The 26,724-nt window shown below is 52.9% G+C and overlaps 4 protein-coding genes across 18 annotated transcripts; 2 read left to right on the top strand and 2 right to left on the bottom strand.

Annotated features, from left to right (window-relative positions):
• The first annotated feature begins 842 nt into the window (after positions 1-842).
• E2f1 (E2F transcription factor 1) lies at positions 843-11,667 on the top strand. 2 transcript variants are annotated; one of them, NM_001100778.1, is made up of 7 exons: positions 843-1,250; positions 6,472-6,562; positions 6,886-7,105; positions 7,872-8,024; positions 9,709-9,823; positions 9,917-10,133; positions 10,229-11,667. In NM_001100778.1, exons 1-7 carry the CDS (start codon positions 996-998, stop codon positions 10,474-10,476), a joined length of 1,299 nt encoding a protein of 432 aa, NP_001094248.1. In that variant the 5' UTR covers positions 843-995; the 3' UTR covers positions 10,477-11,667. The 2 variants fall into 2 exon arrangements, with proteins under 2 accessions (NP_001094248.1, XP_038961545.1); XM_039105617.2 differs by lacking the exon at positions 9,917-10,133 and having other exon boundaries at positions 846-1,250; positions 10,229-10,400.
• Positions 11,668-11,807: 140 nt separating this feature from the next.
• Positions 11,808-26,724, top strand: Necab3 (N-terminal EF-hand calcium binding protein 3). Of its 12 annotated transcripts, none has more exons than XM_039105073.2 (13): positions 11,808-12,355; positions 13,945-13,969; positions 15,411-15,519; positions 16,155-16,180; positions 16,341-16,438; positions 23,587-23,822; positions 23,984-24,102; positions 24,258-24,337; positions 24,436-24,489; positions 24,783-24,895; positions 25,051-25,128; positions 25,803-25,894; positions 25,982-26,724. In XM_039105073.2, the coding sequence occupies exons 1-13, from the start codon at positions 12,254-12,256 to the stop codon at positions 26,008-26,010; spliced, it is 1,161 nt and encodes a 386-aa protein (XP_038961001.1). In that variant the 5' UTR covers positions 11,808-12,253; the 3' UTR covers positions 26,011-26,724. The 12 variants fall into 12 exon arrangements, with proteins under 12 accessions (XP_038961001.1, XP_063139911.1, XP_063139910.1 ...); NM_001098724.1 differs by having other exon boundaries at positions 12,251-12,355; positions 23,587-23,717; positions 25,982-26,723; XM_063283841.1 differs by lacking the exon at positions 25,803-25,894 and having other exon boundaries at positions 23,587-23,717; positions 25,895-26,724.
• On the bottom strand, positions 17,641-19,141 carry Actl10 (actin-like 10). Its single transcript, NM_001399743.1, has one exon. The coding sequence runs from the start codon at positions 18,762-18,764 to the stop codon at positions 17,760-17,762; it is 1,005 nt and encodes a 334-aa protein (NP_001386672.1). The 5' UTR covers positions 18,765-19,141; the 3' UTR covers positions 17,641-17,759.
• On the bottom strand, positions 20,875-22,066 carry C3h20orf144 (similar to human chromosome 20 open reading frame 144). Of its 3 annotated transcripts, none has more exons than NM_001135901.2 (3): positions 21,879-22,066; positions 21,553-21,605; positions 20,875-21,388 (listed from the first exon to the last, which is right to left on the bottom strand). In NM_001135901.2, the coding sequence occupies exons 1-3, from the start codon at positions 22,006-22,008 to the stop codon at positions 20,978-20,980; spliced, it is 594 nt and encodes a 197-aa protein (NP_001129373.1). In that variant the 5' UTR covers positions 22,009-22,066; the 3' UTR covers positions 20,875-20,977. The 3 variants fall into 3 exon arrangements, with proteins under 3 accessions (NP_001129373.1, XP_006235418.1, XP_006235419.1); XM_006235356.5 differs by having other exon boundaries at positions 20,923-21,388; positions 21,553-21,651; positions 21,883-22,015; XM_006235357.5 differs by lacking the exon at positions 21,553-21,605 and having other exon boundaries at positions 20,923-21,388; positions 21,883-22,016.

Here is a 26,724-nt window from a genome sequence, read left to right as displayed (position 1 = left end):
TCTTCACATTGTAAGCATCTGCTGCCTCTCGGTTCCCTTTTTTCCTTTTCACTAAGTCAGGAGTCAAGGTCTGGGTTGAGTATGGGACAATAAACAGGCTCTCAGGCGTTTGTGATTTTTTTGAGACAGGGTCTCACTGTGTAGTCCTGAATGGCCTGAACTTGGAAAATCCGCCCGCCTCTGCCTCCCAAGTGCTGGGATTAAAGACAGGTGCCATTGTGGACTGACCAAACGAATGAACGATAACTGGGCGTTGGCTACTAAAGGAATTTCAGTAAAATGAGACTGAGATCAAAGCCACACATCCCTACTCATTTCCTGGCACCCCTCTTGGGCTTGGCTTCTGGGTGACAGGGAAGAACCCATGATGTGAACTAATGGAATAAGTGGGTCTTAAGACCGGAGATGTGGCTGAAGTGAACTTTGGAGGTGAGCCTGAGCGTGCAGAAGAAGCAGTTTCTGGACTGTAAACTGAGGGGGTGGAGACCACAGGTTGAGAGTTTAGGGGCTCATGCGGCATGTGGAGACTGCGGGACGTGCAGAACCAAGTACGAAGTTTGTTGCCTTCGCCAGACCCCGCCACCCATCGAGTGGGCGGTGAAGGGGGCGGGGTCCATTGCCCACGCCCCCTGCAGGGCACAGCGAGAGGCAGAAGGGAGAAGGCGCCCGGCACCGCCCGGACAAAGCCTGCGCGCGCCCCGCCCCGCGATTGGCCACCCCGCCCCTGGTCCCACCCTCCGTCGCCTGCCCCGCACGCTGCAACCAATGTCTGCTACCGAAGCCGACTTCGTCACAGCCACGCAGGCCAATGGAGGAGGCGTTCGGCGGCGCGTGGCTCTTTCGCGGCAAAAAGGATTTGGCGCGTAAAAGTGGCCCGGACTTTGCAGGCAGCGGCGGCCGGGGCGGAGCGGGATCGAGCCCTCGCCGCGGCCTGCCGTCATGGGCCCGCGCCGCCGCCGCCGCCTGCCTCCCGGGCCACGCGGGCCGTGAGTGCCATGGCCGTAGCCCCCGCGGGCGGCCAGCACGCGCCGGCGCTGGAGGCCCTGCTCGGGGCGGGCGCGCTGCGGCTGCTCGACTCCTCGCAGATCGTCATCATCTCCACCGCGCCCGATGTCGGCGCCCCGCAGGTCCCCACCGGCCCCGCCGCGCCGCCCGCTGGCCCTCGAGATCCTGACGTGCTGCTCTTCGCAACGCCGCAGGCGCCCCGACCCGCGCCTAGTGCACCGCGCCCGGCTCTCGGCCGCCCGCCGGTACGGACCCTAGGCGCGGGCGGGGGAGGGGCGGGCTGCAGCGCTGGGCGGTGCGGAGTCTGGGCTGGGCCTCGGGGCTCCGCCCCGGGGCGCGCGCTGACTGACTGCCTTGCCCTGTCTGTTTGCTGCGCCTTGCTCTGGGCCTCAGCGTCTTCACCAGAGCGGCAGGTTTATTAATGATAATGGCTCACGTGTATTCAGCTGGTGCTTGCTTATTGCACGCCCAGGCTTTGGCACACTTGAAGTCGGCCAAAATTCTCAACTCTGTTGTGAGCTGGGTGTTGTCACGTGCCCATCTGCCAGAGGGAGGAACTGAGGCCCAGAGACAGGGAAGTGCTTCACGCAGCTGCAGATGGTGGGGCTGGTATTTGAACTGATGGCGGCTGGCTTGCTGCAGAACCTATGGCTAGTTAGTGCGCACAGTTGCTTGATGGAGATGAAAGAGGGTGACTGTTGGAGACATCCTCGAGAGACCCTCCTTCGTGGCTCTGCCAGGTGCAGGCCTGGCCTTCCAGGCCTCTGGGGATAGGCCTCTTGATTGGGAGGCCTTCTCTGCAGGGGCGGGGTGCTGGGCCAGCTGCTGCAACCCTTCCTCTGCCTGTCCTTCCATCTGCCACCCTTCCAGCCCCTGGTTGCCATGGAACTTTATTAATCAGGCGGACAGACCCCTGAGACTCTGGAAGACTGGGTGGGCTGGGCCCCTGAGAAGGGGCCTCCAGTTCCTGGAGAGAGAAGACGTGGGAGGGAGATCCCTGGATAAAGTCTTTTCCTGATCCTAAGTAGCAAGACCAGTTTAGGCTGGGGGCCTAGAAAAGGCAGCGGAAGTGGAGAGTGGAACTTGGATCTAAGCAGGGGCCAGCTCAGCCAGTGGGCCACCAACTTTATTGTAGGGGTGGAGCAAGCAGGAGGTGTTCACAGCAGGGGGCTTGGAGCAAGCGGGAGGGGCCAGACCCAATACCGGAGTAGAAACTGTTCAACTCCTGGTGGGGGTGCGGGTGGCAGCTGGTCCCAGAGGCATCTTAGAGAAGGCCCATACCCCCTTTGGCCCAGTGCCCAGTGCTGCCTTCCTTCCGGAATCACCAAGATGCTAATAACAATAACAATAGCAACCACCATTGTTTTGAGGACGTTTTGGGTGCCAGGCTCTGTGCTAAGCACTTTACCCACTTAACCCTGTGGACAGCCTTACTTTTTCATCCTTCCATAGATGAGGAGGCTGAAGCCCACAAATGATGGAACTTCTTAATCATTCTTCTAGGGAGTGGTATTTCCTGATTGTTAAAGCCCTTTCCTCCCACTGAGGAGGCCGGCCAGTATTTGGTGGGTCAGCTGGCTTGCCTTCCCTCCACTCCACGGGCCTGTACCAGTAGGTAGAAGGTTGGGCCCTGGGCAGATATTCTACATTTGACTAAACATTGCATTCACTCAAGTTGTGGAGTTCGTGAGTCCCCATTATGTGCTAGGTGCAGAGGTACTTAAGGATCCCCTTCCCCCACGGTACTTAAGGCCCAGCAAACATTTTCTGTGGGAGAGGTTGACACCATCCTGGAGCCAAAGGCCAGGAATGCAAATCTGGATTTTGGCCTCTACTGACTTTGCTCTGGAATTTGGGGTGGGGGGGCAGTCCTTGAAATAAGCTACAGGCTTGGCTTCCACCCAGTGAGCACTTGCTGGGTGCTTCCTGTGTACCTCTCTACACCTCTGCAATTCAGACATTCTTCCTGCCCTACCTACCTTTACCTTGTCTGTGTGTGTGTGTGTGTGTGTGTGTGTGTGTGTGTGTGTGTTTATAGATCCTATCGGGGTGTATTGACTAGGGAGAAGCAGAGACAGGAGAATCCACATGTTCAAGGCCAGCCAGGGTTACCTAGAGTGAAACTGTACCTTAAAGGAAGTTGGTCTGGAGAGATGGTTTAGCCATTGAAAGCACTTGCTATTCTATATGACAACTTAAGTTTGATCACAGCCCAACACTGAGGTCACAGATGACCAACTCCAGTTTCGAGGGGTTTGATATTGTCTTCTCCTGTCCTTGGGTACCCATGTTCATATATAGTCATACGGACACAAAGTTCTTTTTAAAAAGAAAACAATTTAAAAAGCAAATTAGTTAAATAAAAATAAATTAAAACACCAACAGCCTATTTTGGTTAACTGACATCTTATAATCCAAGCAGGCAAGAATGAGGATACTGAGTCTTGAGTTCAAAGCCAGCCTGCACTACAAAGACCCTGTTTCAAAATGGTAACAGCAAGAAGCTGATGTTTCCATTATAATGTAGTACTTGTTTACTGTGGACAGTATGTAGTACCATACATTAAGTCTGTAAAAGACAGGCTTGGGGTTGGGGATTTAGCTCAGTGGTAGAGCGCTTGCCTAGCAAGCACAAGGCCCTGGGTTTGGTCCCCAGCTCCGGAAAAAAAAAAAAAAAAAAAAAAAAAGACAGGCTTAGAGTAGAAAGCTAGCTCTTCTTCAGGGCTCTTGGTTTAGGTGTGACACTGTTACTCTATTATATGAATCTCTTGCTGGTCACTGTGAGCACTTAACTGCTGTTGGGGATTGGACCCAGAATGGAATGCACACCAAATAAGTACTCTGCCAGTCCCCAGTCTTCAGAACTTTTGTTTTTAATAGTTCTAAAAGTTGCTGTGAGCCACGTGTGATGGCACCTTTATAATTCCAGCACTTAAGAAGTAGAGGTATAAGGATCAGGAGTTCAAGGTTTTCCTGTGCCTGATCCATGTTCAAACAGTACGTCATTCACATTGCCCAGAGGAGGTAACAGTCTGCCCTGGCTCTCCCACAGAAGCGCGCCTGTTTCTGAAACACACTCTGTCAGAAACTGAACTGGAGCAGCTCCTGAGCTTTTAGTCCAGGAAGGGACCATATATGTATTAGCCTGTCAGAGTGGTTTCCTTGTGTGTCTGTGAGAGCATTCTGTGCTGGCCTGGACCTGTCTGGGTCTGTTACTGAGACCACATGCTGTTCCAGGGGCTACATACAGCCTTTGTGGATGGGTGTTTGAAGCACTCAGTTATCAATATCTTCACCTGTGGTTTTTAGGATCTCAGTGTTGTCTAAAGATGAGTGACAGAAACACCATCAATCTGAGCCCTACTTTAAGGATGACATTGGAGATGGGCAAGGGCATCTGGGGCTGTGTCAGCCCATTGGGGTGCATATACCTGGATTTCTTCCTGGCTACAGGTCTTCCAAGGTGGAGACTGCCATACCTCCTACAGTCAGACAAAAGTTTGCTGAGGAAATGTTTGGGATTTAGTCACCGCCCTGCTCTCGCACAGACAGCAGAGGCAGTGTCTGCCTTTTTCTCATCGTCTCACTCTCATGTGCTGTCCTTTTCCTTGGCTTCCAGGAGTTGGTGGCAGGATGATGGTGGGGAGTCTTGGCGGACACTGAGGCCTGTGGCAGACACTGATGCAGGGGTTTATTGGTCCAGTGTCCAATGAATGACCTTTCTCCGGTGGAGGCAGTGGGCAGGGACAACAGACACATCTGTAGAAGTTGTATTGGATGGAGGAAAAGGCCAGGTTTGAGGCAGTACCGAGAGAGGACAGCAATTGCTCTCTTAAGCAATCGTGCAGGAGCCAGCTTCAGGTGTGTGGAGAGGGCATAGAATAGCGTTAGAGCAGGGCTTGGGAGAAGCTCATCCCCACAGTTCATGTGAGGAGTGCTGTTGGAAGGCTTTACTGAGGCAGAGTGATGTAGAGGGAGACCAGCATGGGGACAGCTGTCCTGTCCGGTGGGAGGGTGATAATGGCTGTGGGTAGAATTCTTGGCAAAAGAACGTGACAGGTGGTGGGTCAGGTTGAGAGGGTTTAGTTGAGAAAGGCCCGTGACTGGTGAAGGATAGCAAGTCTGGTCCGGTTAGTGTGTTTTGAGCTATCTGTGGGATTTCGGGGTCCTTCCCGTCACTGTGAAGTTAGAACTTAGGTTAGAGGGCATGGAGGTTAGCAGCTCAGGGTCTTTCTCGAAGACCTGGGTAGGGATTGTGGCTCTGCCACTTCTCTGTGGTCTTCTATGTAGGTTGTAAAGTGGAGGGTTGTGGTGTTGTCAGTTCAAAGAGCAGAGTACACTGAACACAGAGCAGTTGGTGAGCTCCAGCTGCTGCCATGGTTATAGATACGCAAATGAGCTAAAAGCTAGAGGCGGGAGCTGCCTGGGGGACCCAGACCCTCCCTTGGTGGCTGGAAGCACTGGTTGTATAGTCTCTGTAGGTTGGGACTTGAGGGAGATTTAGCTAGTGCTTCTAGCCTGAGGTGGAGTCCTGTTCCGCCAGAAAGGTCCCAGGCTGTAGTCAGAAGTGAGACTAAGGTTGCAAGCTTGCCCTGTTCCTCCTCACCTGGAGGAGGTCTCAGCTCTCTTGTCATAGGGGCTTATCCCCAGGGCTACTTGAGAGCATGGCACAAAGCTGTCTCCCTCCCCGTCACTTCAGAAGAAGCATCACTGTTGTAGTGACCAGTCTCAGAAGGGACACTTATCACTCTCGGCTTGCTTTAAGGGGGGAAAGTTAGCAAATATCTTTGAAAGCGCCAAGTCCTGGTGGCATGTGCCTGTAAGCCCGGTACTTGGGAGGTAGAGGCAGGAAGATAAGAAAGAAATTCAAGGTCATCTTTGGCTACATAGTGCCAGCCTGGGCTAAATAGTGAGACCTTGTATTTGTAGGAACTAAGGAGACTAATTGGTAGATTGTGTGGTAGCGTTCACGAGGCCTTTATTTTAACCTCTAGCATTACAGTGATGATTTGTATGTATTTAAAAGCCACCAAGCTGGTGAGATGGCTCAGTGGTTAAGAGCACTGACTGGTCTTCCAGAGGTCCTGAGTTCAAATCCCAGCAACCCCATGATGGATCAAAACCATCTGTAATGGGAATCTGATGCCCTCTTCTGGTGTGTCTGGAGACAACTACAGTGTAATGATATACATAAAATAAATAAATCTAAACAAAATTTTTTAAAAACCACCACCAGCCGTAATGTTGGACCTAAAATTTGAACCCAGGTTTTCAGCCTTGTACTTGACTGATTTGTGTGATAGGGTAATAAATAACCCCATGCATGTCCCTCAGGATCTGTCTCTCTTCGCACTCCTAGGCATCATAACAGAGAAGTAAGACTGGGTTTTGGGTATCAAGCCCTTAGCTAAGTCTTCTGTGGTGTCAGTCCTGGTTTTGGGGCATCTTCCTGTGTTTCTGCTACAGGTGAAACGGAGGCTGGATCTGGAAACTGACCATCAGTACCTTGCTGGTAGCAGCGGGCCATTCCGGGGCAGAGGCCGCCACCCAGGGAAAGGTGCCCATTGACTCCAGCTTCTCAGTCCCATACTGGGGGAGGGGCGTGGACATGGTTGTACACTCTGGGGCCCCAGGAGGTGGCTGGAATGGCTGCCTAACAGGACTTCCTTGGGCCTTGGAGGTGGGGAGTTGCCCAGCTACAAGAGGAATGCTTTGGTTGGCAGACAACAGCCACAGAGCCTTTCTGTTTGGCTTGACTAAGGGGAAGGAGCCATTTGCCTCCTGCCTCATCTTGCCACTCCACATTGCTAGGGAGACAGGCCTGTTGGGGGCAGACTGAGTGTTTGAAGAACCCTGCCTAGCCTAACCCCTGCCCCCCAGGTGTGAAATCTCCAGGGGAGAAGTCACGCTATGAGACCTCACTAAATCTGACCACCAAACGCTTCTTGGAGCTGCTGAGCCACTCAGCTGATGGTGTTGTTGATCTGAACTGGGCAGCCGAGGTGCTGAAGGTGCAGAAACGACGCATCTATGACATCACCAATGTCCTGGAGGGCATCCAACTCATTGCCAAGAAGTCCAAGAATCATATCCAGTGGCTGTAAGTACTCATCAGGCAGGTGGGCAGGTGGCAGCCAGACCAAGCCAGATTGGCTTACAGTGGCTTCCTGCATTCCCAACAGCTGGGAAACCAAGGTCCAAAGAGAGTTACCTTCCCTGGGATGATAGAAGGGGAAGAACACACAGGTCTTGCAGATCCAGTTCCCTATAGCTGTAGGTTTCCTATACGTGTGTGTGTGTGTGTGTGTGTGTGCGCGCACGCACACATGCACACACACGTGCCTTGCCGAAGCTTTCCTGTTCCCTCTCCCATTATTGCTCATTCTTAGACCACTGTGCTGCCACAATTCCAGCTCTTGCTGTCATCATTGAGATGGGCCTTACAGAGGCTTTGGTTTTTTTACTACTTCTCTTGTACCTGCTGCCTCCCCAGGCATCCTGCTGCCTTTTCTGACATATCTGCCTTGGCTTTTACTAGGCAATTCTTCATTCTGTATTGTTTTCTTTTCACTTGACAGTGTCTCTGTGTACATCTAATTCAGCTGTGTCATTCCATGGCACATAGGTGCTATTGTTTCCTTACCTGGCTCCTTGGTGGGGCTCTATAGGTGTTTATTGACAGATCAGGCATTTTACTAAGCCCGTCCCAGTCTAACTCAAAGCCTAGCCGGGGAGCAGAGCCACAGAAGAAGGACAACTTGCCAATTACTCACAGAAGAGTGGCAGCAGCAGATTGTCTTGAGGGCTAGGGCTGATGGATGGGTCGGGCGCTCAAGGACTGCTGATTCTTGACTGGCTTCCCACAGAGGCAGCCGCACCATGGTGGGGATCGGTCAGCGGCTTGAAGGCCTGACCCAGGACCTGCAACAACTGCAGGAGAGTGAGCAGCAGCTGGATCACCTGATGCACATCTGTACCACTCAGCTGCAACTGCTTTCTGAGGACTCAGACATCCAGCGATATCCTTGGGTTGGTCAGGGTGCATTGAAAGCAGGCGTGGCCAGTGGTGGCTCACATTCCTGAGACTATAGAGGTTACCTGGGACTCAGATTATAAAGGATTCTGACTTTGGAAACAAGCCTGGCTCTGCTTTACTCCGAACAAGTTACTTGGATTTTATTGGCCTCAGTTTCATCTGTAAAATAGAGGACAGTAATATCCATTTCCAAAATTGTCAATCCTAGTATGCGGGAGGCGGAGGCAGGCAGCTCTCTCTAAATTTGAGGGCAGCCTGCTCTATAGAGCCAGTTCCAGGGCTACACAGAAATGCTATTTTGGGGGTGAAGAGATAGCTCAGAGGTTAAGAGCACCTTTCAGACTGCTCGTTCAGAGGACCTGAGTTCAAATCCCAGCAACCACATGGTCGTTCACAACCATCCGTAATGAGATCTGATGCCCTCTTCTGGGGTGTGTGTGTGTATGTGTGTGTGTGGGCGCGCGCGCGCGCTAAAAAAAGAAATGCTATTTCGAAAAAAAAGGGGGGAGAAAGAAAGAGAAGAAAAAGGTAGGCAAATGATTTGATAAGTAGATGTGCTTTTGGCCAGTCCTGATTACCTGAGTTTGAGTTCCCAGTGGAAGGAGAAACTAATGCCTGTAAGCTGTCCTCTGACCTGTACATATGAATTCACAAGCACACCTCTGTGGCATGTGTGGGCGAACACACACACACACACACACACAAATTAAAGGACTGGAGAGATGGCTCAGCAGTTAAAAGCATTTGTTACTTTTACAGAGAACCCATGTTCAAATCTTCACATCTACATGGTGGCTCTGCAAATTCTACTTTGAGTGTATCTGGTGCTTCTGACCTCCAAAATCACATACATGTAAGGAACACACTCGTATACAGAAAAGACTAGGTTGAATATGGGGGTGCAAGCCTTTAAAATCCAAACTCTTGGGCTGGAGAGATGGCTCAGCCGTTAAAGGCTAGGCTCACAACCAAAAATATAAGAGTTCGGTTCCCAGCACCCACGGCTGTCTCTCCAGCCACCTTTTTAAAAAAAAAAAAAGTCCAAACTCTTGGGAAGCAGAAGCATGTGGATCTCTGAACTCAAGGCTGCTCTGGTCTACATACTTCTAGGTTAGCCAGGGCTATACACAATGAGACCCTGTCTCAACCAAACAAAGAAGAAAAGCTCAGAATGTACTCGTAATTCCAGAGCCAAGTATGAGGCAGAAACTATAAAATTGAAGGCCAATTGAGGTTATATATGAAGACTCTCAAAAATAAATATAGGCCACTGGATTACACAGTGAGATCTTATCTCCAAATTGAAAACCTAGTACCAGTAATGACAAACTTTACCTTAGTCAGTTAGTTCCTGATTGTAGCTTCAAAGTTAAGGCTTTACTTCACAAAAAGAAAATTTATTAGGAAATGTGCCTTTTAGTGAGATTGTCAAAATCAATTTCCATTTTCTAGCCTGGAGACCTGTTGAGCATTTGATGTGGAATTATTGCAGGCAACCATTAGTTTGGAATTGGATGGGTAGACAGTCTCATTGTTGAGGAAGTTGAAGTTTGGGAATGAGATTCTGAGTACCTACTATGTGCCAGGCCCTGGGCTGAGGGTGTTAAAACAGGAGTGGCTAGGAAGGTATATGCTGAGTCAGTGAAGTGGCCCTTGACTCCCCCGACCCTGGCCTATGTGACCTGCCAAGATCTCCGCAGCATTGCAGACCCTGCAGAACAAATGGTCATAGTGATCAAGGCCCCTCCTGAGACCCAACTACAAGCTGTGGATTCTGCAGAGGTGAGACTTCAGACCTGAAGCCTGACCAGGACAGAGTGGGCTGGGCTGGTGGTCACCTAGGCCTCACCTATCCCGCCTGCTGCCTCCACCCAGACATTTCAGATCTCCCTTAAGAGCAAACAAGGCCCCATCGATGTTTTCCTGTGCCCTGAGGAAAGTGCAGAGGGGATTAGCCCTGGGAGGACCTCATACCAGGAGACATCTGGGGAGGACAGGAATGCTGACTCTGGCACAGCAGGGCCTCCACCATCACCTCCCTCCACATCCCCAACCTTGGATCCCAGCCAGTCCCTGTTAGGCCTGGAGCAAGGTAGGTAGGGGCAGGGTTTGTTCTGTTTGGCAGGTAATCATGGCAGTCCCTCTCCTGCTGGGCCATTCCTAACCTGTAATACCTCCTTTCTCCAGAAGCTGTATTGCCTCGAATAGGCAACCTGAGGGCCCCCATGGAAGAAGACCGGTTGTCACCACTGGTGGCTGCTGACTCACTCCTGGAGCATGTTAAAGAAGACTTCTCTGGGCTCCTCCCTGGGGAGTTCATCAGCCTTTCCCCACCCCATGAGGCTGTTGACTATCACTTTGGTCTCGAGGAGGGTGAGGGCATTAGAGATCTCTTTGACTGTGACTTTGGGGACTTGACCCCTCTGGATTTCTGACAGAAGCCTAGGGACTCGGTGTCTGGAGATGCCCACCTTGTCTGCTGCAGCTTTGGAGCGTCCTGCCCTGGGCCATCCTTCCTGCCTCGTTGGAATAGCATGATTCATACTCTCTTCTCTGTCCAGTAGCTTCTAGCTCTGGGGTTTGGTTGCTGCCACATTGAGCAGACCAAAGGGGGAGGATGTTGTACAGTGTATGTGCATGCACCCCATACTGCGCACTGTGTACCTGGGGTGTGTGTGTGTTTATGTGTGTGTATGTGTGTGTGCCGGGGAATGAAGGTGAACACATCTGTATGTGTGCTGCAGACACATCCTGGTGTGTCCACATGTGTGCATGAGTCCATGTGTGCGCATTGGGGTGGGGTGGGCTCTAACAGCACTTTTGGTGTCCTTGCTGCAGGGGCCCTGTGAGGCCCAGGGTGGCTGCCTGCTTCCAGAATCCTGTGTCAGCCAGGCCGGGTGGTGCAGCTTGGCTGACTGGGTTTGCAGGGCAGCAAGAGCACTGCTTAAAGGTTTTCCGATCGAAGCTTTAATGGAACGTTTATTTATTTATCGAGGCCTCTGGCAAACCTGGGGAATAAGCAAAGAGTGGGGAGATGTGGGGGCCGATACCCCAAATCCCTGTTCTCTGAAGCAAGGGCAGGGTCCCCTACTCAAGGAGCTGAGGCCCAAGCAGTTTATTTATTGGGAGAGAGGGAGACAGACTGACAGCCATGGATGGGCTGGAGAAAGTCCCTTTTTAGAAGGTAGTACCAGCACCCTGGCCACATGCATGCATGTGGATCTGAGATGGAGAGGGTGAGTGAGGGCCTTGGCTGATAGGGTGGGCAGGAGGGGTAGATGTGGGTCCCTCCTGTGGTTGGAGCGCTCCACTGCCCTTCCCACTGGCCAGTCTGCACTTTGGTTTATTTTCTAACAGTTCTGTTCCCTCCTGCTTTGATTTTTAATAAATATTTTGATGGTGTTAGGCTGGGTTGGGGACTCTGTGAGGCTAGTGTTGGGGGGAATGTTCATTCCCTGTACCTGACTTAATTTCCTTTCAATTTGTAACCCCTTGAGAAGAGGAAAACTGACCAAGTGATGGGTAGGAGATTATGTGTGTTACCTAAGTACAGAAAAGTGTCAGTCTGCTTGTTGCGCACCTTCTGGTCATTTCTGAGCATTAGTAAAGATGCAACACACAGTGAACTGTGTTTGTGCTGTATGCTTTCCTGTGTGTGTGTGTGGGGTGGGGCATTTGTAGTATGCGTTCCCTCTCTCTAGGCCTTGTGAGAGGACCAGGGAAAGTGCTGGGGCAGAGATCTGGGTGAAGGACTGAGTGACTGGAAATCCATGGCTTGCATTAAACCATAGGTGAAAGTCCTCTGAACTGAGCATTTACAATCTTAAGCGCTATGTTTACTTCTCCTTTACAGGCGGGAGGGGGATGGGGGGGCGCTATTGTTATCCTCATTTGGCAGGGAAATGCTCAGATAGATGCCCAGATGTAAAAAGCTTGTGGGTTTTATCTATTAGGACTCCTGCACTTAGAGCTTTGCCTGCCCACACCCGACTAGGTGGAGTGCCCGTTCCTGTGGGATTCCTGGCAAGATGTCATTGTCAGTGACTTCTGTGGTGACTCCTTACCCCACTCCTTTTGGAAGCTTCTTCCAGGCGGGGAAACCGAGGCCAGGTAGGGGCGGGGCCGTGCTTGGGCCAATGGGCGTGCGCCCCGCCCCCAACCAGCCTGGGCGGCCTGGTAACCGCAACCCGCAGCCTTGCAAGCCTCTGAGCCATGGCGTGCGCTGGGCTGCTCACTGTGTGCCTGCTTGGGCCACCTGCGCCCCAGCCGACGCGACACTCTGCGCCTGCCGCGGGACACGCGCTTTTTCAGGACGTGAGTGGGGCACCGGTGGGCGGGCATCGGGCTCCCTTGGTCTCAGTCCTCCGTATCTCTGTCTCTCCCTCCGCATCTGTTGGTCTTGCTTCGGTCCCTCTCCTAGACTATTTGTGACCCTACTGTTCTGGTCTTCCTGCCTTTGTGTTCCTTGTGCTGTCTGTGCCGCTCCGTGCCTCTCCTTGTCCCTCAGCAGTACTGCCCCTCACCCCAAATGTGCCCAATGGGGTTAGGGGCTGTCAGCACTCAGTCACAGCAGCCGGCTCCATGGCAGCCCCTGCTGGGCTGATAGGACAGGGGAGCCTAGACCTAGAAGGAGCTCTGCCCTACCCCAGAAGCCTCAGGCCTGATCAAAGGTGGCGGAGTCTTACAGTTGGTAAGGGACTCCTCTCATGGGCCGCAGGTGGCCTTGGGCCCCCTTTTGTAGCTGTAGAGCATCCAAGCTTGTCTTGCTCACTGCACTGAGCACCCCTCTTTCCCCTTTTACTATGTGCTCAGCAAGTCCTGGCTCTCTCCTGCCCTACTCTAGAAGTCTCTGCCAATTTAAGAGGCTGTTTTGCCCCCTCCCCAATGCCCTAGTGACTCAGCACCTTGACCATGGTCCTTCAGGCCCGAGGAGGCATGTTCCAGGTCAAGAGGCGTGCTGGGATGTGGATGGGGTGTCTTCATCCCAAGCCTAGCTCTCCTGCCCATCCTAATGACCCCGGCCAGGCCACATTGAGCTGCTGTCGTGATCCCACTCTAGTAGCAGAGCTTCTCTCAGTTGGCCTTAAGGGTTACATTGGTTGGTTAGCCCAGTGACCCTGGGGGAGTTGGATAGAAAGGTTTAGCATTCAGGACCCTGTGCTATATGGGTTCTGTCCAGGCTTTGAACTTGTCTGTCTCATCATTGCCTCTACAAATAAAATCTACTAACCCTTGCCATCCTCCTTGCCCCTCACACAAATGTGTATACACACATGCCCACAGTCTTCATGATGAGTTGGCCTTATAAGAGGTCCCAGCCCTGAAAGGGTTAAGCTGCTCCCTCACATACTAGTGGGAAAACCAAAGTACCTACTGGCACTGTGGGCTAGCCACTGCCGGCCAGTCTTAAGCAGGCACAAGGGAAAGAGCCTGTTCAGTGAGGGTAGATGGAGAATAGTGTGGACTTGGGAGAACACCCAGAAAAGTCTGAGGGTGGGGGTGGGGGTGGGGGTGGGATTCAGATCTGATATGGCTTCCAAGGCTTCTCAGGACGAATCGTAGCCCATCTGTCCAAGCTTTTTCAAGCTGGGAACATGCCAAAGGCTGCTACATCAGAGCGAACCCGGGCTTGACTCCAGCTGTGGGAAGTGAAGGTACAGAGAGCTGGTCAGGAGCACCCACCCACCGTGAAGCCAGCCCCACAGCAGGAGGGAGTCAGCATTGGGGCTGGCTGTGCGATCTTCTTGTGCTGCCTTGCTGGAGACTCCTGCAGGACCGCCCTGGGCAGGGGAAGGCGATGCAGGGGGGCTGGCTGGCAAGCTGGAGCCCCGCTGGCTTGGGAGGGGGACTCCTACCTCTCTGACTCCACTCAGAGTGTCCACTTATTCCCCTTTGTCCCTTAGGTTTTCCGCAGAGCAGACAAGAATGGTGAGTGTTTTTCCCCCCCTTGGGTCCCACAGTGTGTGTGTGTGTGTGTGTGTGTGTGTGTGTGTGTGTGTGTGTGTATGTAGGAGGCAGAGTATTCGAGCCAGAGACTTGGAGAGTGGGGGCTAGGGTAAGAGAGCTAGGGGCTGGGGATTTAGCTCAGTGGTAGAGCGCTTACCTAGGAAGCGCAAGGCCCTGGGTTCGGTCCCCAGCTCCGGGGGTGGGGGGGTGGGGGTGGGTGGAAAGAACCAAAAGAGAGCTAGGGATTTGGAGATGCAGCTTGGAGGAAAGTCTTGAGAGCCCCAAAACGGGGGAGATCAAGCACGGAACCCTTCCTGGGGAGTGTACTGAGTAGGATTCAGGGAAGTGTGGGGTGATCTGAGGCTGGAGGTAAGGGCTTATATTAAGACAGTTCTCTAGTTCGGTGATGGGTGTACAAGGCCTTGTGATGTCCTTACAACAGCTTGCTAGGTGGGAATTCTTCATTCCATTTCATGGGCAAAGGAATAGTAGAGGCTCGGAGAAGTGAGTCAGTTGTGGGCCTGGGATCCAGACTTGTGTGGTACATCACTGAATGAGGGTGGGTGGAGCACGCATTTGGCCTTCACTTTTCCTCTCCCTGGGCTTGCAGACTCTTGTTTCAGCTTCTTTGTGTTCTCAGTGCTTGCCTTTTCATGGCTCTCTTCAAATTGATGGGGGCCATTAATTTAACATACATACTCTCAAGCTGGGTGATGGTGGCGCACACCTTGAGTCCCAGCATTTAGGAGGCAGAGGCAGGCGGATCTCTGAGTTTGACAGCCTGGGCCACACAGAGAACCCTGGCTTGGGAAAAGAAGAAAGCTAACACTCTCCCCCCAAAAGATACCTGCTCTCAATACCTTCTGCTGCAGAGACTCAGACCTCCCGTCTTGCATCATCACTCAGACAGAGCAAACCCCATTGTCTTTAGCCTTGCTCTCCTCCTCCTCTCTGCCTCTGCCCCAGGAGGGGAAGCTCTTTCACATCCCAGCCAGTCCCCTGCGCTGTGGAGTCTGGCTGGTGGGCAGGCTTCCAGTGCTTCTCTGTCACTTCCTGGGAAGGTCCTGGGGCCAGAACATGGAGGTCTTGTCTACCCTGGGGCAAGGCTAGTCTACAGGGCCACGGGCTGTGCCCTCGAGTCCTAAGCTATGCTCTGATATGTCCCTGGCTGTTCTTTCATGTTTCCACTTGGCAGACATTTGAGTCCCAACCAAATGTATCCTGGATAAGGTGGGCCCTGTTTCTTTCAGCATATACTTTTTGGGGAACTCTTGTCCTTTTATTCAAAATAGGGCCCCCAGTGGAGTCAGAGCCCTGGGCTATGAGAGATTGTGAACGCTGCTGGCCTCTGGGGAGTCTGGATCTGGGGATAGGATGTGGCTAGGACTCAAGGGTAGCAACACCATGCCCTGTCTCTCCCCAGATGATGGTAAGCTCTCGTTTGAAGAATTCCAGAATTACTTTGCCGATGGGGTTCTCAGCTCTGCGGAGCTGCGGGAACTGTTCAGCGGCATCGATGAGCAGCTTACTGAGTGAGTACAATGGAAGGATTGGCTTGCTATGGCAGAGCAAGGCTAGCTTGTCCCAACCCACTGTGTCCCCTGCTGTCAGGCTCTTGCTGGAGGACAGGGGGTGGGGAAAGACGACAGGGCCCAGTGCAGACTTTCAACCCGCCCACACCTTCTCCAGCTCCAGTCTTGTTGCTACACTGATTCCAGCTGGGACCCCAGAATAACCAGACCTGAGTCACCAACCATGCTCAGCCCTTCCATTCCCAAGTAGAGGATGTTTGAGGACAGGTGGGTTCTGCCTGCCTCTGCCTGGAATCCACACTTCCCCACCTCCCACAAGTTCACATGTCCACATCTGGTTCAAGTGTATGCAACTTCCCCGATTCTTCACTTGGAGACGCACAGACTCCATGAACATGCACAGCTGCCCTAGCTCCCTTCCCTTCCCTCCCCATCTCCTTAGTGTAAATCCCAGACTAGGTCAGCATTCAAAGCTTTGAGAACTTGGGTTGACTCTCTTGAAGGGCCTGTGACCCTTCACCCACCAGATACACCATGTGAGGCTGAGTAGAAGGGGTGAGGACACTGACATCTATGTCTGGTTCCCTAGGCCCCAGGTCCTAAGAGTCTGAAAGATGTTTCTCTTCCCTCCACAGCAATTTAGAAACAGAGAAACTGTGTGGTGAGTAGGCCTTGGGTCGCAGCCCCTGGGTGGGTGGGTGTGTGTGATAAGGGATGCTTTATGGTGCTGGCCTCTTGGGATCGGAAGGCTAGGGCAGCCAAAGAATCCCAGGCTGGGGAGATGGTTTAGGCTGGAACCCTTGGACCTCCCCTGTCTGTAGACTATTTCTCCACACACCTGGGTGTCTATCGGCCTGTGCTGGCTGCGCTGGAGTCTCTGAACCGTGCGGTGCTCACTGCCATGGACACGACAAAGCTGGTAAGTGCAAGGAAGGGCCTGTGGGGAACCTGAAGTGTTTGTCCTGCTGTGGCTCAGGGATGTGGCAATGGAGGTTGGGTTCAAGTTCTAGCACTTAATGACTGTGCCCTTTACTCCCAGAGCCACAGTTTTCTCGTCTATAGCCAGGGATGATAGTGAACAATTGAGTGTGTCACAGTGGCTCGCTCACACCTGGAATCTCAATGTTCAGGAGAGGCAGGAAGATTTGCTGCCGGTTCCAGGCCAGTCTGGCTACAGTGAGCCCCTGTTGAGGGAGGAGCAGGCAGACATCTTATGTTTTGTTCTTTGCTCTGTTCTCTGTGCCCAAAACCATGCAGGCTACAGAGCAGGTTTTTGTTGGCCTGTTACAGTTGCTGAGAGCTGTTAAGCCAGGACCCAGTAGGCACAGGCTGGGGCATAGATGAGGTCATAAATGCCTACTGGTACATGGAGCCCATGAGGCTGGGCCTAACCCCAGGACATTTGAGACGGTAGGTGTGTATAGGCCTGCTTTGTTGGCCAATGCTATGACCTGTGTAGACAAGTGTTGACAGCCAGCGCTTCAGACCCAGAAAGTGACCAAAACCAAAACCAACCCTCCTTTTATGTGTTAAGAACCATCTTTGGCAAGAACAGGTGTGGTAGCTTATACTTTTTTTTTTCCTCTGTGTATTTCTGGGTGTTCTGGAACTTGCTCTGTGGACCAGGCTGGCCTCACACACAGAGATCCACAGGCCTTTGCCTCCTGAGTGCTGGGATTAATTTTCATGATACACTTGGAAGGGGCAGGAGAGCCTGGGCAATATAGTGAGATCCTATCTCAAAAACAGAGAAAAAGATCTCTTCTCCCTGTGTCCTTAGCTCCTCTGAGGGTAGGGGGTGATGTGGCTGGGGTTTACCTGACCATACTTCTTTTGGTACTGAGGATAGAACCCAAGGCCTTGCATCTGTTAGGTACTGAACTATACTGCCCTCTGACCCCACTTTCTACAAACAAAGGAAAAATGAGACCTGAGCACACAGCTAGGGACAGGACTTGTAGTTCCCTCATGTGTTTTCCAAGTGTTGTTTTTTAAGCTTGGCCCTGCTGAACTGGCATTCTCTAAACTGGTTTGGGTATTCAAATTGAAAGCAAAATGAAGGTCAGGGTTAGCTCAGAAAAGGAAAAGGGCAGGCCATTCCCATATGATAACCCTGCCAGCTGTGAACACTTTAATATTTATCTGGTTCTCCATGCTAGGACAGAATTGCAACCTCTGTTCCCGAAGTAGCCCCTGAAGTGCGCCCTGGTGGCACCATCCATTCTCGATCAATATAAAACTCAATCGAACACTTCTCGCACCAGGAAAGGGCCGTATTCCTGGTACATGGCCCGAGTCATCCAGCGGCGCTGAAAGGAGTGCAAGGAGGCCATCATAGAACCTCCAGTCCACACAGCTGTGCCCCGGCCAGGATGAGCCACCAGACAGGGCTGCAGGGCCGGGTACCCATGCCTCCGGCACTGTGCCTGGAGCTCCAGGTTCATGCGCTCCACAAAGCCAGGGAAAAGGGTGGAACCACCAGCTAGCACCACCGTATTGGCCAGCCGTGTCCGCAGTGTTGTGGGTATCTTCTGCAGTGCCTGGAAGGCCAACGTGGGCAGTCCTGGCTCAGGGTGGCCTAGGAGACTTGGCTGGAAGATGGGTTCAGGGCAGCGGAAGCGCTCACTGCCTAGGCGCACGTAGCAGCCTTTGCCCAGGCAAAAACAGGCCCTCTGGTGGCGGGCAGGGTCACAAATATCACCCTGGAAATCTAGCGACACATAGCAGCAGCGCTTCTTGAGCTGTGTAACGGTCTTGCGGGGCAGGGCATGCAGCTGAAGATCTGGGCACGATGCCACCAGCAGATCGCGAAAGTAGCGCGACAGGGTGCTGCCTGCCACATTCAGACGGAAGGTGGCCTTGTGCCACGAGTGACCCGCGTAGATGGGTGTGGCGTGGCACACGCCCGCTCCCGCCTCCACAGCCAGCCCACTGAAAGCTCCGACGGAGCAGAGTGCCAGCAGCGCCGTGCTGGCCATGTGGCACGCAGGCACTGTCAGGGCCTCAAACAGCAGCTCAGCCACTTTCTCTCGGCCCTCGGGTGGTGCTGATGGCGAGTCGCTCACCAGTACAGGCCACTGCTCCGGGTGGATCTGCAGGCCTCCCACCATTAGGCGCTCCCACAGTCCCTCCAGTGCGTCCCAATCCACTACAACTCCATGCTTGATAGGGTGCGCGCGGGCCACGCCTCCCGCCAGCTCGCAACCGGGTACTCCTGGCAGCACAGGCCGGTCCCAACTGGGCATCAGATTCGAGCTCTTCAGCACGACGCGCGGCTTGATCTCCCCAGCGAAGCCTGCCTTGGTGAAGCCTGAGCCTTGATCCACTACCACAGCAACTCGGTTCAATGAAGGCAGCCTGCGGGCACCGCGAGACCGGTGCACCGACGCCACCTTCAGTGTTCAGTGCGCCCGGAAGCCCTAATGGGCCTTCTGGGCGGATAACCGGCCCTCTCAGTTCTCGGCTCCGCCTCTAGCTATGAGGTTCTGCCTCTCTAGAGTAGCGTTCCTTTCTGTGGCACTACCTCAACAAAGTGTCAGTCAAAACTTGATTCCTCCTTAGGGTCCCAGGGTCCCACCTTTCCTAGGCAGCTCTCTTGGCACGTCACCAAGTTTGGCTAGAGGTGGGAAGGAATCGTTGAAGGAACTTAGATTGGGCTCATTATGACCTCAGTCTTGCAGGCACCCCACCCCCACCCCTTGCGTGGGCTGGTGGCAGCAGCCGTTTGGGAACCCATGTTAAGGGCCTGTCTGGCCAACAGAGTACTTAATTCTTTTTCCCAACCGATGGAGTATTTATGTACTCTGGCTAGATGTACAGCATGTTAACTCTGAGTTCTAAAGAGAAACAACACATCTACAAGTACTTTCCTTGTGCCCAGCCGTGATAGCCATATGGGGTCTGGCCTGACCCCTTCAGGTCTGAAGCTCACATAGCAGCCCTAAGCAAGTCCAAATCTTTTTTTGTGGTGTTTCTAACTCCGAAAGGTAGCAGTGAGCCCGGCCTCCTGCATAGACCATTTTGGTTGCAAATAGAAGACTCGGTGCACTTAAGCTAAAATAAGGATTTTATTACAAGGATCCTGGATTTTTTCTGGATCACAGGGGCAAACTAGGTCTTAGGAAGAGAATCTGACCTGGATGTAACTGGGAAGGTCTCTTAAAGTTCCCAATTACAATTGTGGGGGAGATGATGGAGCCAGCTTGAGTCAAGCATACGTGTGCAAGTAACACTGGACAGACAGTTAGCTATCAAGCAGGGAGACATGCTGTGTCTGTCACACATTTTCCAGCACAATTCCAACCTGTGGATGGTAACAAAAGTGCATCCTCAACTCCATTGCTTATTTCTAGTGAGCTGAGACTGCCTGCCACCTCTGGCCCCAGGTGAAGCATTTTCAGTGTGTAGCAGGAAAGGAAACTCAAGAATTTTTGTTTTCTGAAGCAACCTGTGGCACTGAATTCACGATACTCCTACCCCATCATCTTGAGTTCTGGTATTGTCACAGTCGAAAGTGGTGGCTTTAGGGTCTGGTCTGAAGCTGGGTGTGGAATCCTAGAAAGCCAGCGGTTGGCTTCTGCCCAGAGCATGCTGCTTCTCTCACATAAAGAGTGACATTGGAGGCCATTGGTGCCATGTCAGTATGAAGGTGCAGAGGGCAAGCACTGAAGGTAGTCAGGATGGGGAGCTGGATGCGCATGCACTAATTTTAGCCTTGGCCGTTGGAGGGGTAGCGGGGAGACAGTGGGGATTATAAGCAGGGGAAACTAATTTGCCACAGACAGATTAGTGGTTTGGAAGAAGCTTTTGGCCTCAAATGGGGTAGAGGATGGAACTGGTACCTCCGGAGGAAAGTGCTTTGACTAAAATTTGGGGGAGTTGAGTGCTTGGAACAGTCAGGCAGTAGGGTGAGAGACTAGAGGTTCAAGCCCCCCCCCCCCTTTTTTTTCTTTTTTTCGGAGCTGGGGACCGAACCCAGGGCCTTGCACCTGCTAAGCGAGCGCTCTACCACTGAGCTAAATCCCCAACCTCAAGGCCCCTTTTCTTGAGTGTATACTGTAAGCAGAATCTGAGGTTGCAGCCCCACCATGACTGACTAGCCTACCTGTTCTTCCTGAAAACCTTCCTCTGCCTAAGAGGGATTTTTGAACGTTGGGGACTCTTGGAGACTCCAAGGCTTTGCCTGAAACAAGTTCTTCCTAGCGTTTCCAAGTAGTTTGCTCAAGCCCACTTTGAATCTATGGATTTGGCATGAGCTGACCTTAGTGCCACAAAGTAAGTTAAAGGCAGCCCTAGCTCAGGTTGTGGTGGTGGCTGTACTAAGTACCGATTTCTCCTACTCACCCAGGGCCTCAATTTTGACCCTGGGACCGACAGCAGGGACAGAAGTAGCAGACGCCAGGGTTGCTATGTGCTCTTTATTGAGCAGAGTCCTGGCGTTAGGGGTCGTGCCAGACACTCAGGGCCGCGGGCGAGGACAGCGGCGCCGCTTGCGCGGCTGCTCCTCGCGGGGGTCGCCTTCGCCGCAGGCCTCGCGTTGGGTCAGCAGGTGCGCATACAGCGGCTGCCAGTACTGCTGGGCCTTGGCCCCGCCCCCCGGCCTGCCTGCCACTCGACGCCCCTCCTCCTGCAGCCTCGCGTCCAGCTGCAGCAGCAGCACCAGGATCCTTTTCATCTCTCTCGCGCGCGCACCTTCGCGCCTGTCCACGCCGTCGCCTGCCCCACGTAGCATAGGCGCCACCGTGGCTGGGAAGCACGTCGGGGCGCCGAGCGGGTCCTCAGCGGGCCGCACGGGCCGCACAAATGGGCCCGCCGCTGCCTCGGCCAGCTGCTGCCGCTTGTCCAGCGGGAAAAGCAGCACGATCTTGGTCTGGGGGTGGGCCGGTGTGAAGGGAAGAACACGCCCTTGCGGGGCCTGAGGTTTCTTCCGTACCCAACCCAACCCCCCAAACCCCAATATGCCCCGCACCCTGGGACCCTGCCCCCCCCCCCCAAAAAAACCCATTGCCCACCCTAGGCTGAATAACTGCATACTTTCCCAGCCTTGATGCGGGGGTTCTCACCCACCCGGGCAGGGTCAGGAGCCTCTCGCCATTGAAAAAAGGGGAAAGTGGCATGTTGTGAGGCTGTGGGCTGGAGAGAGGGAGTAAAGGACATTTCAGGTCTGTGGTCCCAGACACTATGCTTGATCCCTGGATGTGAGAGCGCACCCCCGCCTCCCAGCCCTTACTTCTAGAACCTCTACATTACCTATATGGGCCCCAGGGATCCTGCTCCTCTAGAGAGATTCTCTAACCTCCCATGACCCTCGCTAAAGGTGTAGACTCCAACACCCAGCGTCCCTTCCAGTCTCTCTATACTCACACTTGGCTTCTTCCGCTTGAGGTGGCTGAAGAACTGCTTGTGACGGGCCTTGTCCATGTCAGGTGGCCTGTCCTTGCTGGCCTGATTGGGTGCTTTGGTCCTCTTGTGGGAACCGCTGTTTCCCATGATAGGACTGGTCACTAGAAGCCACTGCCCATGCTGCCTCAGCCCTGCCCTCTAGCCAGGGGTCCCAGTTTGACCCCGCCCCATCAGGGTAATAGTATTGTGAGCTCACAAGTGACCTCACTCTGCTCTTCCCCTGGAACTCCCAGGAGACTCTGGCCACTGCTCACTGCCTATGACCTCTTCTGGTCTTAGCTTCCCGGCTGCAAAACAGGGCTAGTGCTTTAACGAAGCAATGCTTATAAGGTGCTTAAGGGTGAGTAGAGGGGAATTCCTCTGGCTTTGATTTGAATCTTGGCCCGCCACAATTAGCTGTTTAACCTTGACTAAGGTTCAACCTCTCAAGGCCCCAGATACAAAGTGGAGTCAATTATGGTTACTAAAAGTTGTTAATGATGGATAAACAAAATTCTTGGGATTGAGTCTGGTATAAGGAGGTTGGTTATGACAACTAGGTTTGGTTGCAAACAGCAGAAAATACAAAGGGAAATTACTAAAAAGATGTCATGGAAACAGACCCACAGACTTAGGGCAGGCCTCACGCACTACTCTATCCCGTTTGTTATAAGCCTGGTCCAGAAGCTACTATCTTAGTTGAGTCAAAGCAGGTCATACACCAAAAATGAAACCCACTGTCTGTGTTGCCATGGAGCCTGGATCTTTGTGGCTCCTCCTGTCTCTCATTTTAAGTTTGGGTGTGTGGTGGGGGTGAGGGCTTCTAAGGGTACCCTGGACTGTCCATGCAGTAGCTGGGCAGATTACTATGTTCCACAATAGTGGTGACATTTTCAGATTGACAACTTAGGCTGCAAGCACTAGGAAGTAATTGAGGGGAACCTTAATGTGGTATTGTGGGAGAAACTGAGGCACAAAGTGAAAGCAGCTGAGGAGTGTGAGTGTTCCAAGATGGTTGGCACAAGGTCTGATGTATAGTCAGGATCCCTGTCTCTGCTCACCTTCAGGGAGCTGAGGGGAGGCTGCAGTTAAGTGTTTGTGTCTGTCCAGTGACCTGGATGTCTTGTATTTGTAGCTTCCCACAAAATGCATGCAGTAAATGTTTGTTAAATGGATCACTGAATGGAATAATGAAAGAACAAACAAATGCAGACCAGTAAGGGGTCCTATCCTCCATCATCTTGTACCATGTGTAAAACTGGCTTTAGTGCCCTGCACCCTCACCCTGCCTGTGTATGTCCAGAGGCCTCCCGAGCTGTTGCAAAGGTGGGAATGAGCCTTAACTTCGAAGAGGAATCGAGATCCTGGAAAACCCAGCATGCCGGCATGGTACGATTCCTGTGAATTAGCCTCATATCTGTGAGGATGAACAATGCCCATCTGGACTGGGAAAAGGGACCTTAGAAGCTGGATAGAGTGGTACCCATTTTTAATTCTAGCACTAGGGAGGCACATGCAGGAGGATCACAATTCAAAGCCAGCCTGGGCTAGAAAGTGGTGGTAACTAGCCTGCACCAGGCCTGCATGCTCTGTCCATCCACTTTCACTGTTGCTCTCATGAGCAAGATAAGCTCCTTCTTACAATGACAATGACGATGATGACAATACCCTCTGCCCTGCCCGCAGGAGTATGAACAGGCCTCCAAGGTGGACCAGTTTGTCACACGATTCCTGCTGCGGGAGACTGCGAATCAGCTACAAGCCCTACAGAACTCCCTGGAGGGGGCATCAGACACTCTGGAGGCCCAGGCCCAGCGGTATGTCAGTGCTGCTGGGCTGTGGGTGTATGGGTGTCGTTTGTTCCTGCATTCCAAACTCCTCAGTATCACGATCCATCCAGCCTCTGGAGGCCACGTTCTTGGGTAGGGAGGCATGAACTGCTGAGAAGGGGTTAGTGGTTTGGGGTCTGGGCTTCAAAGACCCAGGAGACCTGTCTTGCCCCAGCTAAGCTTGGTCTTGGGCTGAAATCTCAGTCCTTGACCCTATGGGTCAGAGGACACTGGACTAACCTTCTACTTTCTAGGTTGGATGAAGAAAATATCAAAGTGCAGAGTAGGTCCTGTGGCAGTCGGAGGGCAGGACGCAGAGCCCTGAGGAGCATCAGTTGGTCACCAACCTGGTCTCCTGGATCCTCTGATACAGGTGTGCCTGTGGCAGGGTAGGATCTGGTGCATAGGGCCAGGAAAGATGTGGCGTCTCCTATTCTCTCAGGGCTTTGCTCTGCCAATGTTCCCACTTCACCCTGAGCAGCCTCCCTTCAGGGCGCCTGGCTGATGTCCTCATGGTCCCTCTGCTAGGGCGGAGTTCAGAGGCTGAGCTGCAGTGGCGGCTGCAGGTCAACCGCCTCCAAGAGCTCATAGACCAGCTTGAGTGCAAGGTAAGGGGCTGGGTGGCCAGTGCCCCTCAGAAGGGCTCCTGTCGCACCTGCCCGAGTCGATACACAGAGGCTCCGTTTATATTCTGTGTCTCTTGCAGGCACCACGGTTGGAACCCATGCATGAAGGGGACCTTGCCAAGGGTCTTGACTCAGTAAGTTGGAAAGAAGTGCCCAGATCTGGGAGGCAGGAGTTCTTGCTCTGTGACCTTAGGTTTTCTGTTCTTTCATCTGTATCTGTGAAAGTCAGGCCTGAGGCAGGAATGGAGGTTAGAAGGCACAGTGGGAGGTGGTACTGCACAGGGTCAGTCTTGGAGGATGGAGTCAGATGCTGGGGGGTCTTGTTGGCCTTGGGAACTTGATCCCACAGGGGGCAGATCTGGATGACATCAGGAAAGCTGGGTTAAACAGAGCTCAGCTTAGCCCTGACTAGCTGCTTCCTTGCCAGCACATCCTTGTAGCACAGAGGCAAGTACAAGTGGCAGAGGATGCCCTGCAGGATTTCCATCGTGCTCTGTGCTGCTACATGAACTTCACAGGAGCCCAAAGCCACTGTCTGCAGTGAGTCTCTGGAGAGCCAGTGGGCTGGGTGAGCGGGTGGGAGCAGAGGTGGATGTGGACTGGGTACTCTGGGCAGGGCTCCCATGAGACCCTTGGCAGGTAGGCAGTGGTGTTCATAGCTGTGGTCCAGCCTGGCTACCTCTTTGGTTCTGCAGTGTATCTGCCCAGAAGATGCTAGACAATGCTGCTTTCACCCTATATGAGTTCTGGCAGGATGAGGCCTCCTGGAGAAGGTGAGTGGTGGTCTAACATCTGACACTGATGGGGTTCTGGAGGGCATTAGACCAGGTTCAAGTCCTGCTCCCCTACTCACTGGCTGTGTGACTTCAGATAACTAACCTAACACATGTGGGTCCCAGGTGAGATGACATGTAAGGAATAAATGCGTTAGGTATTGGGTGCTGGCCTGTTAACCCTGAAGGCAGAGGGAAGAAGGCTCCGACTACAAGGCCAATCTAGGTCTCACAGCAAATTCAGCAAAGCCCTGTCTCCAAAAACAAACCCAATAGCCCCAAAACCAATCAACCAACCAAAACAACAAATCAAATCCAAAGCAATAATGTAAGCTGGCCATGCTTACAGCAGCCTATGGTCCCAGCGCTTGGAAGACAGAGGCAGGAGGACCAATGATTCAAGGGTAGCCTGAACTGTATAGACCCTGTCTAACATAAGCCCTCCAAACTCAATGCAGTACAGATGCACAGAATGCACTCGATCAGTGTACACTACTGTCAGTAGGCCCCCGTGCTAGGGGCCTTCATCTCGTTCCCAGTTTTCTGAAGGGGAAAACTGAGGCTAGAAGCAGTAATAGAATGGTTGGTGCCTTGAGCTGGACTAAGCGTGAATGACCTAGAGCACTAGTCTTGGAGCAGATGACTCAGCCTCTGTCTATTCCATGGCCTCCCAGGCACCAGCAGTCACCCTGCAGCAAGGCTTTCCAGCGCACCCTCATTGATCACCTGCGGGCGCCAGACACTCTCACCACTGTGTTCTTCCCAGGTGCGCTGTATCCCTGTGCTTCAAATAGTTCTGGGACGCAAGAGGGGAGCCCCAATATCTCCTGACGCCCCAACTTCTCATCCACAGCCTCCTGGTGGATTATGAATAATAACTGAGTCGCTGGTGACTATAGCCCTGCCTATTACTCTAGAGCCCGTTGCACTGGCCAACTCTACGCTAAGATCAAGGAGTCTGCCTGTTCCCAGGCTAAAGGCCTGGTCAGCTGGTACAGGGTCTCTCAGCCCAGGAATCAGGAGCCAGGCCGTTTGCTTGCTTTATTTATTTTACTGTTTGTAACTTCCAAGCACCTGGGCTTCTGCCTGATTCAGGAAACCCAGATTCTGGTCTCCCTTTCCTCTACCTTGCTGTGTGACCCAGGCAGATCCCTCACCTCTCTGGCTGCCTAGGGGAGTTCTTCTTTCTGCTTACTGCTTTGGGGTTATGTTTCTGTTCTTCCTCAATCAGTGGCAGAACCAGGGCTGATGCTCAGGGACCCCCCTCAAACCCTGGAACCTTGACCCTTAAGGCCATGCCAACACAGTGCATAGTGTAGAGACCTGGGTGTCTATCACCCTGGGGTCAGTCCTAACATTTCTAGCATTAGTAGTTGTACCAGAGACCTCTGGAAGATCCTGGGTTGGTTTGCATGTCATTTACATATCATTTGCATGCTCATACCCCACCCATTCTCAGGGCACTATGGGAAGCCCCAAGATGACCTTGCAAAGTAGCAATAATTTGGGCCTAGAGTTGCCTGCTGCCCCCCAGAGATCTCTGAACCCCAGCCTGGGTCTTCAGCACAGAGGCAATAAAGTTGGTAGTCACCTGTG

Source organism: Rattus norvegicus, chromosome 3 (genome assembly GCF_036323735.1).
Source record: "Rattus norvegicus strain BN/NHsdMcwi chromosome 3, GRCr8, whole genome shotgun sequence".
Classification (NCBI taxonomy): Eukaryota; Metazoa; Chordata; class Mammalia; order Rodentia; family Muridae; genus Rattus; species Rattus norvegicus.
The sequence above is the reverse complement of the archived record's forward strand: the minus strand, read 5'-3'. Positions and strand labels throughout refer to the sequence as shown.

Bases quoted from the DNA above. Each gene is read 5' to 3' on its own strand.
- Necab3 (XM_039105072.2), top strand. From the start codon at position 12,254: ATGGCGTGCGCTGGGCTGCTCACTGTGTGCCTGCTTGGGCCACCTGCG. The intron at 12,356-13,944 runs GTGAGTGGGGCA...TTTGTCCCTTAG, and splicing joins GACACGCGCTTTTTCAGGAC to GTTTTCCGCAGAGCAGACAA. The intron at 16,439-23,586 runs GTAAGTGCAAGG...CCCTGCCCGCAG, and splicing joins CCATGGACACGACAAAGCTG to GAGTATGAACAGGCCTCCAA.
- E2f1 (NM_001100778.1), top strand. From the start codon at position 996: ATGGCCGTAGCCCCCGCGGGCGGCCAGCACGCGCCGGCGCTGGAGGCC. The intron at 6,563-6,885 runs GTGCCCATTGAC...CCTGCCCCCCAG, and splicing joins AGGCCGCCACCCAGGGAAAG to GTGTGAAATCTCCAGGGGAG. The intron at 9,824-9,916 runs GTGAGACTTCAG...GCCTCCACCCAG, and splicing joins AAGCTGTGGATTCTGCAGAG to ACATTTCAGATCTCCCTTAA.
- C3h20orf144 (XM_006235356.5), bottom strand. From the start codon at position 22,008: ATGGGAAACAGCGGTTCCCACAAGAGGACCAAAGCACCCAATCAGGCC. The intron at 21,652-21,882 runs GTGAGTATAGAG...CCCTCTCTCCAG, and splicing joins TCAAGCGGAAGAAGCCAAGT to CCCACAGCCTCACAACATGC. The intron at 21,389-21,552 runs GTATGCAGTTAT...GCCCACCCCCAG, and splicing joins CCCGCATCAAGGCTGGGAAA to ACCAAGATCGTGCTGCTTTT.
- Actl10 (NM_001399743.1), bottom strand. From the start codon at position 18,764: ATGCCCAGTTGGGACCGGCCTGTGCTGCCAGGAGTACCCGGTTGCGAG.